Raw genomic sequence first — 16,657 nt, forward strand, 5'->3', positions numbered from 1 at the left:
AAGTACAAGCCTTAGGCAAAACGTAATGTTTACAGCGATCATGGAGTTAATATATTCATTGAAAAATGAAAATGGGGCTCTAATAAAAATATGACAGTGTGGTGCGGCAAAAGTCAATGAAACCAAACCTTGAGCACATCCAGTGCTTGACTTAGACTGAAATAGGTGCTAGTACTCATTTTGAGTGTCGGTACCGTTTATATACTGAACAAAAATATAAGCGCAGCATGTAAAGTGTTGGTTCCATGTTTCATGAGCTGAAATAAAAGATCCCAGAAATGTTCCATACGCACAAAAACCTTATTTCTCTCAAATTCTATGCACAAATGCCCAAAAATGGTTGGGACTGTTCTCCCAGGCCCAACCATGGCTGCGAAATCCAGTCATGTGAAATCCATAGATTAGGGCCTAATGAATTTATTTCAATTGACTGATTTCCTTTTATGAACTGTAACTCAGTAAAATCGTTGAAATTGCATGTTTAGTTGCAGGAACTCCTCAATACTATTCATGTTGGAAGCGCAGATTCGCTGACGGCTCATCCGCTTTCGCCCTCAGTGACTGGGCGTTGATCAGTAAGATGGTGGGTAATGGAAGTTTGTTCTCTGTCTGATTCCCCCGCGTTTTTTACATTTGCATTTGGGTTTGTAATGGGCGGCAGATAGCCTAGTGGGTAAGAGCGTTGTGCCAGTAACCGAAAGGTCGCTGGTTCTAATCCCAGAGCCGACTAGGTGAAAAATCTGTTGATGTGCCCTTGAGCAAGGCACTTAACCCTAATTGCTCCTGTAAGTCGCTCTGGATAAGAGCGTCTGCTAAATGACCAATTATTTATTATTATTTAATCCACTCGCAGACAATCGGGGATTAGATGGGCCATTGGGATATCCATCGCATTTGTGTTTGAGTTGCATTGTAGTAGAAACTCTCTGCTGTATATTTGATTCCGCAGCGTTTTCATAATTTTGTCCTTTTGTAGCGGGTAGGTACACGATAAACAACATCAGTCCAACACCACACCACTGTAAAGCCATCATTGACAGATGGTTTACAAACGTCGCACACACTGCGGGATGCAACAGATTCGCGCCCCAACTATTCAGAGACTATTTACATTTACATTACATTTTAGTCATTTAGCAGACGCTCTTATCCAGAGCAACTTACAGTTAGAGATTATATATATATATATATATACACAGTGAGGGAAAAAAGTATTTGATCCCCTGCTGATTTTGTACGTTTGCCCACTGACAAAGACATGATCAGTCTATCATTTTAATGGTAGGTTTATTTGCACAGTGAGAGACAGAATAACAACAAAATCCAGAAAAACGCATGTCAAAAATGTTATAAATTGATTTGCATTTTAATGAGGGAAATCAGTATTTGACCCCTCTGCAAAACATGACTTAGTACTTGGTGGCAAAACCCTTGTTGGCAATCACAGAGGTCAGACGTTTCTTGTAGTTGGCCACCAGGTTTGCACACATCTCAGGAGGGATTTTGTCCCACTCCCATCTGCAGATCTTCTCCAAGTCATTAAGGTTTCGAGGCTGACGTTTGTCAACTCGAACCTTCAGCTCCCTTCACATATTTTCTATGGGATTAGGGTCTGGACACTGGCTAGGCCACTCCAGGACCTTAATGTGCTTCTTCTTGAGCCACTCCTTTGTTGCCTTGGCCGTGTGTTTTGAGTCATTGTCATGCTGGAATACCCATCCACAACCCATTTTCAATGCCCTGGCTGAGGGAAGGAGGTTCTCACCCAAGATTTGACGGTACATGGCCCCGTCCATCGTCCCTTTGATGCGGTGAAGTTGTCCTGTCCCCTTAGCAGAAAAACCTCCAAAGCATAATGTTTCCACCTCCATGTTTGACAGTGGGGATGGTGTTCTTGGGGTCATAGGCAGCATTCCTCCTCCTCCAAACACAAGAGTTGAGTTGATGCCAAAGAGCTCGATTTTGGTCTCATCTGACCACAACACGTTCACCCAGTTCTCCTCTGAATCATTCAGATGTTCATTGGCAAACTTCAGACGGCCCTGTATATGTGCTTTCTTGAGCAGGGGGACCTTGCAGGCGCTGCAGGATTTCAGTCCTTCACGGTGTAGTGTGTTACCAATTGTTTTCTTGGTGACTATGTTCCCAGCTGCCTTGAGATCATTGACAAGATCCTCCCGTGTAGTTCTGGGCTGATTCCTCACCTTTCTCATGATCATTGCAACTCCACGAGGTGAGATCTTGCATGGAGCCCCAGGCAGAGGGAGATTGACAGTTCTTTTGTGTTTCTTCCATTTGCGAATAATCGCACCAACTGTTGTCACCTTCTCACCAAGCTGCTTGGCGATGGTCTTGTAGCCCATTCCAGCCTTGTGTAGGACTACAATCTTGTCCCTGACATCCTTGGAGAGCTCTTTGGTCTTGGCCATGGTGGAGAGTTTGGAATCTGATTGATTGATTACTTCTGTAGACAAGTGTCTTTTATACAGGTAACAAGCTGAGATTAGGAGCACTCCCTTTAAGAGTGTGCTCCAAATCTTAGCTCGTTACCTGGGAGCCAGAAATCTTTCTGATTGAGAGGGGGTCAAATACTTATTTCCCTCATTAAAATGCTAATCAATTTATAACATTTTTGACAGCCGTTTTTCTGGATTTTTTTTATTGTTATTCTGTCTCTCACTGTTCAAATAAACCTACCATTAAAATTATAGACTGATCATGTCTTTGTCAGTGGGCAAACGTACAAAATCAGCAGGGGATCAAATACTTTTTTCCCCTCACTGTATATAAATATAAATATATAGATAACCAGATTCCTACCACTTAAAAAAAAAAAATCCAAAACCCTCCTCCATGGAACTGTACCTCAGTAAAATCGTTGAAATTGTTGCATATTGCGTTTATATTTTTGTTCAGTATATAGAAGGTGCAGGTACTCAGTTCCGGTGAGCTCCTGCCTAAATCAAGTACTTAGCACATCCTACCTAATCTCCATACTGGACATCAATGGCATTTAAAATTCACATGGTACTGTACATGAGAATGCTTAAAAATATCACAGATACAATATTCTTTACTTTTTTCAGTTGCGATTGTGGTGCTGGGTTGGTTCAGTGATGGAATTGATCTGCGATTTTGCACTGTGTAGTGGGACTGTACTGAGCTAACCACAAGACATGCTGATAGTGTTGTGGTTGTGATTTCTGTGTCAGAGCAGTGTTCAGGTTAAAGGGGCAGGAACACAACCATTTGTTGTTGATAGCCCGCATTCAATGTCACAGAGTTATCTACTGTTAAATATACATTATATCCTATGGCATTCTTTAGGCAAAAATGTGTATGTTGCAACGTACAAACCAGTATGTCTATCATCTTATGATATACAGTCCTGGAGCTATAGAGCATCATCTCACTATTGTCTTTAGAGGATATGGAGGTGTACAGAAAACAGTACTTTGATGCCTGGCAGCGCACTGAGAACAGCACTGTGGGTGTAAATGTGGCCTGTGATCTGCTCAGACCTCAACTGGGCTGATGTGATCTTGTACTCACCATGCTGGTGTCAATGACCTGCCCTCTGCCTGACCTGGTCCTCTCCAGCAGTGCCAGGACCACCCCAAGGGCACATGTCAGACCCCCGCCTGCAAAGTCTGCCACCAGGTTCAGAGGAGCGTAGGGCTTCTCATGGCTCCGGCCCAGCATGGACAACAAGCCTGACAAAGGAGGAGAGGAATACATGAGTGAGAGAAGCAGAGATGGAGGGAGATGCATCATCCTTTCTCAATGTCCGTATGGACCATGGTACATACAGTGGGGGAAAAAAGTATTTAGTCAGCCACCAATTGTGCAAGTTCTCCCACTTAAAAAGATGAGAGAGGCCTGTAATTTTCATCATAGGTACACGTCAACTATGACAGACAAAATGAGAAAAAAAAAAATCCAGAAAATCACATTGTAGGATTTTTTATGAATTTATTTGCAAATTATGGTGGAAAATAAGCATTTGGTCAATAACAAAAGTTTCTCAATACTTTGTTATATACCCTTTGTTGGCAATGACACAGGTCAAACGTTTTCTGTAAGTCTTCACAAGGTTTTCACACACTGTTGCTGGTATTTTGGCCCATTCCTCCATGCAGATCTCCTTTAGAGAAGTGATGTTTTGGGGCTGTCGCTGGGCAACACGGACTTTCAACTCCCTCCAAAGATTTTCTATGGGGTTGAGATCTGGAGACTGGCTAGGCCACTCCAGGACCTTGAAATGCTTCTTACGAAGCCACTCCTTCGTTGCCCGGACGGTGTGTTTGGGATCATTGTCATGCTGAAAGACCCAGCCACGTTTCATCTTCAATGCCCTTGCTGATGGAAGGAGGTTTTCACTCAAAATCTCACGATACATGGCCCCATTCATTCTTTCCTTTACACGGATCAGTCGTCCTGGTCCCTTTGCAGAAAAACAGGCCCAAAGCATGATGTTTCCACCCCCATGCTTCACAGTAGGTATGGTGTTCTTTGGATGCAACTCAGTTGAGTTTTTACCAAAAAGTTCTATTTTGGTTTCATCTGACCATATGACATTCTCCCAATCCTCTTCTGGATCATCCAAATGCACTCTAGCAAACTTCAGACGGGCCTGGACATGTACTGGCTTAAGCAGGGGGACACGTTTGGCACTGCAGGATTTGAGTCCCTGGCGGCGTAGTGTGTTACTGATGGTAGGCTTTGTTACTTTGGTTACTTATTTTTGCTCACCATCTTGTGATCATTTTGACCCCACGGGGTGAGATCTTGCGTGGAGCCCCAGATTGAGGGAGATTATCAGTGGTCTTGTATGTCTTCCATTTCCTAATACTTGCTCCCACAGTTGATTTCTTCAAACCAAGCTGCTTACCTATTGCAGATTCAGTCTTCCCAGCCTGGTGCAGGTCTACAATTTTGTTTCTGGTGTCCTTTGACAGCTCTTTGGTCTTGGCCATAGTGGAGTTTGGAGTGTGACTGTTTGAGGTTGTGGACAGGTGTCTTTTATACTGATAACAAGTTCAAACAGGTGCCATTAATACAGGTAACGAGTGGAGGACAGAGGAGCCTCTTAAACAAGAAGTTACAGGTCTGTGAGAGCCAGAAATCTTGCTTGTTTGTAGGTGACCAAATACTTATTTTCCACCATAATTTGCAAATAAATTCATTAAAAATCCTACAATGTGATTTTCTGGATTTTTTTTTCTCAATTTGTCTGTCATAGTTGACGTGTACCTATGATGAAAATTACAGGCCTCTCTCATCTTTTTAAGTGGGAGAACTTGCACAATTGGTGGCTGACTAAATACTTTTTTCCCCCACTGTACATAAACAAAGGATGCTGTAAATGATCTGAAAAAAATCTAGTCTAATGGCAAGTCCTTATATAATTAAAAACAAAAAATGTTGTTAAGTGTCCGACTGTCCATCAACTCCTGGCTGAAACCTACGTCACAGCCACTGACAAAGCACATGCCTTCAATCCTTACATCATAGCGCAGCAGGAGAGTGGTTTCATCCCTATAGCACATTCAGATATCGATTTATAGCCATTAATCTAAAATAGTTCATAGATTTTAAACAAAAAACACTTTGTTTGTCATATATGGACAATATTAATATGAGATGAAAGGTGAGTTCCTAACGAGTTCAGGAAGGCAATCTAGAGCTCAGTGAGATGTTCACAGCGGTGGGGACAGATGTTTTGATCAAGAGACCTTTAGAAAAACATGCACATTTTCTCTAACACTAAAACATACAAATATGTATTTTAGACCACAATAGAATTCTAGAATGCTGCTGTAGATTACTGAGAATTTTAAAGATAAAGCTAATTTTTTCACATTTCAAACAAAAAAACAAAAAAACAAAGAACAAATTACAAATTAACTTAGTTTTAAAGAGCACAACCTCTTCTTTAATATAGTGTCCCGTGTAGCTCAGTTCGCAGAGCATGGCGTTTTCAACACCAGGGTTGTTGGTTCAATTCCCCCGGGGGACCAGTATGAAAATGTATGCACTCACTACTCTGGATAAGGGCGTCTGCTAAATGACTAAAATGTAAACATGACACCACATTCATGTCAATAGTGTCTTCCATTGTGTAAAGACACTCACTATCAAAAAACTATTAACACTCAACACAACAAAAAACCCTAAGAGTATTTAAAATTGTAGTAAATTTGACTAAATTACTCACTCAAAAAGTATAATTATATTATACTTTAAAATATTATTTAAATGTGACCAGAGGACAATATAAGTATTTCAAAACCCAATTTCCCTATAAGATTTGTAGGACAAATTAATGTCAGTGTTTGCATTTAGCCTACAACATGCCATGAAACTTCTTGAAGCACGGCTCCACCCTACAAAGTGGCATAAAATGTAAAAATAGCACTTTGACAACAATTCAGTAAATGCTATAATTATTAGATAAAGTCTAAATGCACCCAAACAAAGTAGGCTATTGTATTGACAAACATTTTTACTTCTGTAACAATGTAAAAATGCAAACAACTTACTTACTGACTTTATTGTCCTCATTGGGAAATTTTGTTGCAGTATCAGATACACGTTTAAAGTGGCGTTTAAATACAGTAGAAAACAAATGTACAATACAACATTCATAACAGTTACATACCAATAAAAAAAAAGAGACTAGCCTGCTGGCCTTACTGGGTCGATAGGAACATTAGCCCAAGCTGTTTAGGAGGGATATCACACCTGGCACAAATTATTGTCTAGTTCTGTTATTCCTGCCGGGGGCTGCCCTATACCTGCACCCAGAGGGGAGTAGTTCAAAGTCCGGGAGCAGGGGGTGGCTTGGGTCTGAAATAATTTTGTGAGCCTTGCTGAGGGCCCTGACCTTAAAGATCTCATCCAAGCCTGTCTGTTTGACTCCAAATACATTGCTTGCTGCTGTGACAATCCAGTGGCATTGCCAAACCAACAAACAATACAAAAAGTCAGTATAGTACAGTCAACATTTTTGAGAAAGTACAGTCTCTGTTGACTCTTTTTGTAGATCAGGTCTGTACATTTACTCCTCTGAAGCTTATTGTCCAAGAGGACACCCAATATTTGTATTCCTCTACAATCTCTATGTTCTGACCTCTGATACATGTTGCAGAAGTAGGTGTTGTTCACTTCCTGAAGTCTATGCACATCTCTTTGGTCTTGTTGGTATTGAGGACCAAGTGTGATTCATCACACCACTCTACAAAGTCATTTTAGGACCGGGCCATGGTGTTCCTCGTCATCATACAACAGGCTGATCAAGGCAGTGTCATCAGCAAACTTAACTAGGTGTCTGTCAGGATGGGAACTAGTACAACTATTAGTGTACAAGATGTACAGGAGTGGGGACAAAACACATGTTGGTGGTGCGTATGTCCGACACGTGGGGACCCACCTTGACCCGCTGTGACCTCTGGCTCAGTAAGTCCAACAGCCACAAAACCAGCCCTCCATCTAAGGAGAAGTCACTTATGAGTCTCTGTACCAGAATGTAAGACTGGATTGTGTTGAAGGCAGAAGAAAAGTCAACAAACAGAACACTGACATGGGATTTGGCGCCCTCTAGATGTCTATAGACCATGTTGAGGAGCGTAAGAACGGCATCGTCAACTCCTCTGCTGGGCTGATAGGCAAACTGAAACGGGTCGAAGAGCTTCTGGTTGGCACTGAGAATATGACTTTTCACAATTTTCTCAAAGCATTTCATTACTAAGGATGTGAAGGCGACAGGGCGGCAGTCATTCAGCACAGAGGGATTAGATGCTTTAGGAATGGGTATAATTATTATAGAGTTTTTCCACAATGCTGGCACGTGTTGCTGGTCAAGCAAGGATTGGAAAATGTCTGTAAAAACACCACTTAATTGTTCAGCACAGTGCTTCAACACATGTCCACTTATTTTGTCTGGGCCTGGACTTGTGTGCATTACATCCCCTGAACAACTTCACAACATCAGCCTGTTTAACAACAACCCTCAAACATTTGTAATGATGCTTCCATTTGTTTTACCTCAGACACAAAGCCATCGGATTCAAATCTTGAGAAGAAAACATTTAGTTGATTAGCCATGTTTTGGCCCTCATGTCTCCCAAAGTCAGCATTGGTCTTTCCCCTGCCTATGTGGGGGGCACTAGCCATGGATTTAATCCCCTGCCAGGCCACCCTTGAGTTTCCTGAGGAGAGGGTCCTCTCCACCCTTTGCTTGTATGCCTCCTTGTCTACCAGTATCATGTTGTACATCTCTTAAAGCCTGTCTATTGCCCTCAGCATAAACTGCCTTCTTCCTATTAAGTAGTGATTTTAGATTTTTTGATACCCAAGGCTTATTGTTAGGGAAGATTTTACAGGTAGGCACAACTGACTCAACACAGAACTTTACATAGTCTGTGAGTTCGTTAAGATCAGAGCTGCTGTCCTCATACCTTCCACATAGTACAGTCAAAATACCCTTGGAGACGAGTGATACTATTGTTGTTCCAGATCTGGACAGTTTTAACTGTAGGTTTCTCCCTCTCCAGGAGCCGACAGTCGGTTGGCCGGAGGTAGACAACATTGTGGTCTGATGTCCCCAGGGGAGGTCTGGTGGTGGCAGAGAAAGCATTTGGTATTGTCCCATAGCACAAATCAAGAGTCTTATTTTTCCTGGTGTGACATTTCACATACTGGTGGTACGTGCGCAGGATCTTGTGCAAAGTGCAGTTGTTAAAATACCGTAAAATAAATGTAGGTGCGTCGGGGAGATGGAATCCACTTTCTGTGACAGATTATAAATAATCTATGATGCCTTTGCTGTATTAGCTTCTGGTTGAATGTACACAACGGTAACAAACAATTGGGGGAGCTCAAGGGGCAGATAATAGGGTCGCAGTGAGACAGAAAGCAGTTCAATGTCGAGGGTACAGAGTCTCTCGCTTACCAGGATCGATTTACACCACCTGCCAGCTCCACTTCCCTGTCCGGGACTCTGTCATCCAGCCAAGACTCAGTAAACGCCAGCAAACAGGCCTCCTAGTATTCATGTTGGAAGCGCAGATTCGCTGACAGCTCATCCGCTTTCACCCTCAGTGACCGGGCGTTGATCAGTAAGGTGGTGGATAAGGGAAGTTTGTTATGCAAACCTGCCATCAAGGCAAAGGGTGGCTACTTTGAAGAATCTAAAATCTAAAATATATTTTGATTTGTTTAACACTTTTTTGGTTACTACATGATTCCATATGTGTTATTTCATAGTTTTGATGTCTTCACTATTATTCTACAATGTAGAAAATAGTAAACAAATAAAGAAAAAACCCTTGAATGAGTAGGTGTGTCCAGACTTTTGACTGATACTTTATATCTGCTGTTTACTTATTTCACTCACCTCGACATCATCGCTTTCAAAGTGTATTACCAGATACATCCTCTTCCACAGTGAAAAGTCGTGGCCGTGTCGACGCCGTCATTTTGAGTAATTAAGTGGAATTTTATTTTAAAAGTCAAATGATAGCATACCCTGTTTCCGGTTGATGACGACAGCCACACGAATTCGACAACAGGTTGTTAGCAAGTTAATTTTGCGTTATTGACACAGATACGTAACAGGGTTGACATAACAGGGTTGATGTTCTTGTCTTAAAGACATCCTCCAGCGATTGTTTTACTTTTACTGTTGAAAAGCGATATCGCAAGTAAATACAGTAAATTACACACACACAAAAAAACATTGGACACACCCCCACTTATGCTATGTCATGACTTACCTGGACCACCTATTGAGATGTACTTTTTGTTAATCAGGTGTTAAATGAGGTGAAAAGGAGACTAGAGAGCCAATTTCAAAATCAGCCATAACTCCCTTTGTGATGGGGGGAATGGAAGCTTGTTGTGTGCAACAGGGAGCAGCAATTGACTGCAAGCTTCCCCCCCCCACAAAAAAAACTACAAAAATTGTTAAAACGTGTTTTAACAGTTGTACCAGCTCACCTGCTTTTACACTATGAGTTGACTATTAGATGTTCAATGTTTTCTTATAATTTTAAAAGGAATAGGTTCACCATATTAAAACGAGTTCACGCTAACATATGGAATTGTTTTAAGATGGTCATACCAAGGATTATTTAGCAATCTGATTTAGAATTAAGACCCCCTTAAGATATCAATTTTTTTTGGATGAAACACTGAATTTGGCATTCCTGCTATTAGCCAATAGAAACGCATTGAATAACAGATTCACTACATGGAACAACATAGTCCCAAAAAATATCTAAGAAGGAAGTTTGTTCTGAAGTGTCTGTCCTATATCTGAGAGATATAAGAAAGATCAGGAAACATATACAGTGAGGGAAAAAAGTATTTGATCTCCTGCTGATTTTGTACGTTTGCCCACTGACAAAGACATGATCAGTCTATAATTTTAATGGTAGGTTTATTTGAACAGTGAGAGACAGAATAACAACAAAAAAATCCAGAAAAACGCATGTCAAAAATGTTATAAATTGATTTGCATTTTAATGAGGGAAATAAGTATTTGACCCCTCTGCAAAACATGACTTAGTACTTGGTGGCAAAAACCTTGTTGGCAATCACAGAGGTCAGACGTTTCTTGTAGTTGGCCACCAGGTTTGCACACATCTCAGGAGGGATTTTGTCCCACTCCCATCTGCAGATCTTCTCCAAGTCATTAAGGTTTCGAGCCTGAGGTTTGGCAACTCGAACCTTCAGGACCCTCCACAGATTTTCTATGGAATTAAGGTCTGGAGACTGGCTAGGCCAATCCAGGACCTTAATGTGCTTCTTCTTGAGCCACTCCTTTGTTGCCTTGGCCATGTGTTTTGGGTCATTGTCATGCTGGAATAACCACCCACGACCCATTTTCAATGGCCTGGCTGAGGGAAGGAGGTTCTCACCCAAGATTTGACGGTACATGGCGCCGTCCATCGTCCCTTTAATGCTGTGAAGTTGTCCTGTCCCCTTAGCAGAAAAACACCCCCAAAGCATAATGTTTCCACCTCCATGTTTGATGGTGGGGATGGTGTTCTTGGGGTCATAGGCAGCATTCCTCCTCCTCCAAACACAGCGAGTTGAGTTAATGCCAAAGAGCTCGATTTTGGTCTCATCTGACCACAACACTTTCACCCAGTTCTCCTCTGAATCATTCAGATGTTCATTGGCAAACTTCAGACGGGCCTGTATATATGCTTTCTTGAGCAGGTGGACCTTGCGGGCGCTGCAGGATTTCAGTCCTTCATGGCGTAGTGTGTTACCAATTGTTTTCTTGGTGACTATGTTCCCAGCTGCCTTGAGATCATTGACAAGATCCTCCCGTGTAGTTCTGGGCTGATTCCTCACCGTTCTCATGATCATTGCAACTCCACGAGGTGAGATCTTGCATGGAGCCCCAGGCAGAGGGAGATTGACAGTTATTTTGTGTTTCTTCCATTTGCGAATAATCACACCAACTGTTGTCACCTTCTCACCAAGCTGCTTGGCGATGGTCTTGTAGCCCATTCCAGCCTTGTGTAGGTCTACAATCTTGTCCCTGCCATCCTTGGAGAGCTCTTTGGTCTTGGCCATGGTGGAAAGTTTGGATTGATTGATTGCTTCTGTAGACAGGTGTCTTTTATACAGGTAACAAGCTGAGATTAGGAGCACTCCCTTTAAGAGTGTGCTCCTAATCTCAGCTCGTTACCTGTATAAAAGACACCTGGGAGCCAGAAATCTTTCTGATTGAGAGGGGGTCAAATACTTATTTCCTTCATTAAAATGCAAATCAATTTATAACATTTTTGACATGCGTTTTTCTGGATTTTTTTGTTGTTATTCTGTCTCTCACTGTTCAAATAAACCTACCATTAAAATTATAGACTGATCATGTCTTTGTCAGTGGGCAAACGTACAAAATCAGCAGGGGATCAAATACTTTTTTTCCCTCACTGTATATTGTTATATATATATATATATTTTTTTTTTTTACATGTATTTACCCCCTTATTTTAGGCACTAAACTATCATTTTGATACCAGGGAACTTCAGACGGGCTTGTGGGAGTCCTAGAGCAAAACAGAGAACAATACCGTGTTCGTGAGAGTCTCATCTTTCAAAAGAGTGGTCATAATAGGCCAAACCGTTCAGACAGACGTTTTCGTGAGAAGACCGATTTTCGGGAAGGCTCATGGTCTGACAAGCACTGCTACCTTTCACCGCAGATGAAGAAGGGCGATATCGGCGGATGCGGTAAATTGAGACGCAGCCCATGCAAAAAACATGGGGATTGTTTTATTATGTTAATTCAATTTCCGCGGGGGCGCGACTATTGTAGGCTAAGGGTTAAAGGACACTTGTAATATAATATATAACAGGCTTTTAAAATACAATATTGGTGCATAATTTCTATTTAAAATATCAAAAGGAACGCAAAAATGGCACTCTATTCGTGTAACGACCTAGATGGTTGCCATCGAGACCATTCATTAATTTTAGTGCTATCAGTCCTAAATAATATGCCATTGAAAAATCTGTATTTCTATATCTGATATTCAACTGAAGCTGTTCCACATCTTATGTCCTGGATGGATGTAAAGTGAAGTTGTTTCTACCTGACATGGCGAGGTAGTTGATGTCGTGACCAGCAGCCTTGGCGTAGGCTCCACTCTGGCCGTAGCCGGTGAGGCGTGCGTAGATCAGACGAGGGTTCTCCCTCAGTAGCTCCTCTGGACCCAGGCCCAGCTTCTCCATAACTCCTACACAGAAACACACAGTTAAAGGATACTTTACATATCTTCAAATTAGGAATAAAAGTACAGAGGAGCAACATTAAAGTGTACCATTAGCCAGGCCCAGCTTATTCAAAACCAAACACTCACACCACATACCCAGAAACAGAAGGCAACGCACCACAAAGCAACTACAGCCTCTTGCAAACAAGGGACACTGTCTGGCAGTCTATTTCTATACACTCTGCACTCATATGACCATCAGATACACCAACCACAGTGCGAACCCTGGGGAAAATGTCCTTTCAACACAGCCACCAGCTGAATAGAGTGAAGTGGGAAAGTAACTACAGCTAACTTTCAACATAGAAATACTACCAAAAATAATTTACAGAAACTTGTAACAATTGATGGAGTCATCCATGAATCAACAAACTATATTTTGAAAGAGGAAGCAAAGTACTTTAAGCATATGTTGTTTTCAATTCAGTCTCCTCCATCTCCACTAACTGAAGATTTTTTTTCTTCTGTTAAGTGTATTCATAGTTGATTTTGAAAAGGCCTTCGATAAAGTACGACTACAATTTAGATAGATAGATTTTTTAAATTTAAGATAATCTCTTATCCAATGGGCTAAATGTATGTATAGTAACCCCAGGTGTAAAATAGTACGAAATTATTAAACGGTCAAGAGGAGTAAAACAGGGTTGTCCACTATGGGCATATCTCTTTATTATGGCCATCGAAATGTTAGCTTTTAAAATCAGATCAAACAATGATATCAAGGGCCTAGAAATCCAGGGCTTAAAAACAAAGGTGTCATTGTACGCTGACGACTCATGTTTTCTTTTAAATCCACAATTTGGATCCCTGCACAGCCTCAGAGGATCTAGATACCTTTTCTAACGTTTCTGGATTACAACCGAACTATGATAAGTGTACCATATTACGTATTGGATCTCATGTTTCATGAGCTGAAATAAAAGATCCCAGAAATGTTCCATACGCACAAAAAGCTTATATCTCTCAAATTCTGTGCACAAATTTGTTTACATCCCTGTTAGTGAGCATTTCTCATTTGCCAAGATAATCCATCCACCTGACAGGTGTGGCATATCAAGAAGCTGATTAAACAGCATGATCACTACACAGGTGCACCTTGTGGCTGGGGACAATAAAAGGCCACTCTAAAATGTGCAGTTTTGTCACACATCACAATGCCACAGATGTCTCAAGTTGAGGGAGCATGCAATTGGAATGCTGACTGCAGGAATGTCCACCAGAGCTATTGCCAGAGAATTTAATGTTAATGTCTCTACCATAAGCCGAGGCTTAAAAATGTCATTTTAGAGAATTTGGCATTATGTCCAAGCGGCCTAAGAACCACAGACCACGTGCATCTACGCCAGCCCAAGGACCTCCACATTCAGCTGCTTCACCTGCGGGATCGTCTATGACCAGCCACCCGGACAGCTGATGAAACTGTGGGTTTGCCCAACCAAAGAATTTCTGGCCAAACTGTCAGAAACCGTCTCAGGCAAGTTCATCTGTGTGCTTGTCAGCCTCACCTGGGTCTTGACCTGACTGCAGTTCGGCGTGGTAACCGACTTCAGTGGGCAAATGCTCACCTTCGATGGCCACTGGCACGCTGGAGAAGTGTGTCTTAACGGATGAATCCCGGCTTCAACTGTACCGGGCATATGTCAGACAGCGTGTATGGCGTCGTGTGAGCGAGCGGTTTGCTGATGTCAACGTTGTGAACAGAGTCCTCCATGGTGGCGGTGGGGTTATGGTATGGGCAGGCATAAGCTACGGACAACGAACACAATTGCATTTTATCGATGGCAATTTGAATGCACAGAGATACTGTGCCAAGATCTTGAGGCCCATTGTCATGCCATTCACCTGCCACCATCACACCATTACGCAAGGATCTGTACACAATTCCTGGAAACTGAAAATGTCCCAGTTCTTCCATGGCCTGTATGTGTCTTCTGCATTTAACCTGAGCAGAGAGCTTAGCCTTTTTTACACCAAATGATGAGAAACTCAATAAAATTGTAACCCAGCACAGCAGGAGACCAGATGAGAGCAATTGATTTCACTCTGGTTTTAATTGTTGTGTTTAGTAATGGCCACATCGACACATTTAATAGGGAAATCAGTGGACTACATTTGTTTTTGGACAACTATGATTCATTAAACATTTTAGGCTTTCTACATTAAAATAAAGAGCGTTCCCTTGATTAGCAAGAAGTCTCCTTTCAAGGTAAAAAAAAAATTATGAATTTGTTGCAATTTCTGATACTATATATTGGAATGTGTCCAAAGTGCACTGCACACTTGGAAGATGTCCCTCCGAATCCAGTAGGAAATTGTTCCATTTTGATTTCTGAGCTGAAAATAAAATGCACTGGTCTACGCATTGCTGTCTATGGATAAACCTATAATGCGTCAAAGGCTTATAGTTCCATCACACGTTTCACTTTGACATGTGTGTTCTGGGCAGAACACATGTGGGAACAATCAAACTGTGTATGGGAATCCCTTCCCTATTTTATTTACGACTTAGCCAACACCAGTTGGTGCATTCAAATGCATTTTCTTACACTGTATAGTACATCCACTCCCAATCAGACCTTGGTGAACATCTGTAACGTTGCTCTCTTCGTTTAGTAAATGATTGATACAGTACACGCATGCTCACATGTGCACACACATTATGGGTGCAGGAGTTACTGCTGGACCTTGAAAATTACGTTTGAATTGTGCCACATGAATGGAAACAAATTACAAACCTTTAACCCTGACTCTCATCTCTATCACCTGTCAATAATTGACCATGTTTCTATAGATAAGTGGCATTCAATAACCCCATATGCCATGTCTAGTCTATAAGGGGGCATTTTCACAATATGAACATCTCTGACCTTTGCGGAAGGGTTCAAGGACAACATCTGATTGGATGCAGAGTCTTTTCAGCACAGCTACTCCCTCTGGGCTCTTCAGGTTGATCGCCACCGAGCGCTTGCCTCGAGCCTGCGTGTCCATTGCCATTGCAACCTTGGTCCGGTCCACCCGGATCACCTTGGCGCCAAAGTCAGCCAGAATCATGCCGCAGAAGGGCGCTGGAGCCAGGCCCGCAAGCTCGATGACACGCACACCCGCAAGCGCCATGAATCTACCCGCTGTTGAAAGATGGGTGTGCTGATGTATTGTATGTGATATAATGAACATGCAATTCAGTGTGATACAGTGTGATTAGCCTATCATAACAAAAATGACAATTAAAGTATATTAAAACCTTTATTAACTAGATATATTAATAGTAATTACATTTTGTTACATGCTATTGTGCATCCAAAATAGCTTGATAAAAGGTTTTGTTGAATATAAATATAATCAATGACTGCTGCGGCCAACGTACAATGAATATGGGTCATAGTTCCCTTGGCAGAGTTGCTTGCACCACTATCTAGCTTCGTAGGCTAAGTTCTCTTTTGGCATGCTATGTAGATAAATAGCGAACACGCAGTACATGTGCCAATGTCTAAAGTATTCAATTTTAGTGTTTGGGCATTAGTCTATTTCATAGAAACTCAGAAACACCTACCTTTGCTGGACAACAACAAAACGTGAACAAAATATTTCTGACTACTGGCACTTCCGGATGACGCCAAACTCCTGGTGGTGCACGGAAATTGTAGTCTTTAAATAATCACTAAGCGTGGAGAACTCATATATACAGTCATTGGTGGAGAATAGAAGCAAATGACATGGCTTAGGCCTATAAAACAAATAAAAAACACAGGTCAGGCATATTCAGGATGCTTTGAACAATAAATCAACACTCAAAATTCGAAAACCTTGTTACTTTGGGGGATGACATTTTAAGTATGCTAATATTTTTTAAACATATGTTTTAGGTG

At 41.6% G+C, this 16,657-nt stretch overlaps 1 protein-coding gene across 1 annotated transcript in view; it reads right to left on the reverse strand.

Moving 5' to 3' along the window:
- Window positions 1–16,397, reverse strand: part of amacr (alpha-methylacyl-CoA racemase) — a 32,478-nt gene extending 16,081 nt beyond the window's left edge. The window contains exons 1-4 of the mRNA XM_084160145.1: window positions 16,342–16,397; window positions 15,659–15,916; window positions 12,612–12,755; window positions 3,553–3,713 (exon numbers count right to left, since the gene is read on the reverse strand). Of these exons, the coding sequence (XP_084016271.1) occupies window positions 3,553–3,713; window positions 12,612–12,755; window positions 15,659–15,905 (552 nt within the window). The 5' untranslated portion in view covers window positions 15,906–15,916; window positions 16,342–16,397. The remainder of the gene's footprint in view (window positions 1–3,552; window positions 3,714–12,611; window positions 12,756–15,658; window positions 15,917–16,341) is intronic.
- Window positions 16,398–16,657: the final 260 nt, after the last annotated feature.

The sequence above is a fragment of the Coregonus lavaretus genome (assembly GCF_964263955.1).
Source record: "Coregonus lavaretus genome assembly, chromosome: 4".
NCBI classification, from domain to species: domain Eukaryota; kingdom Metazoa; phylum Chordata; class Actinopteri; order Salmoniformes; family Salmonidae; genus Coregonus; species Coregonus lavaretus.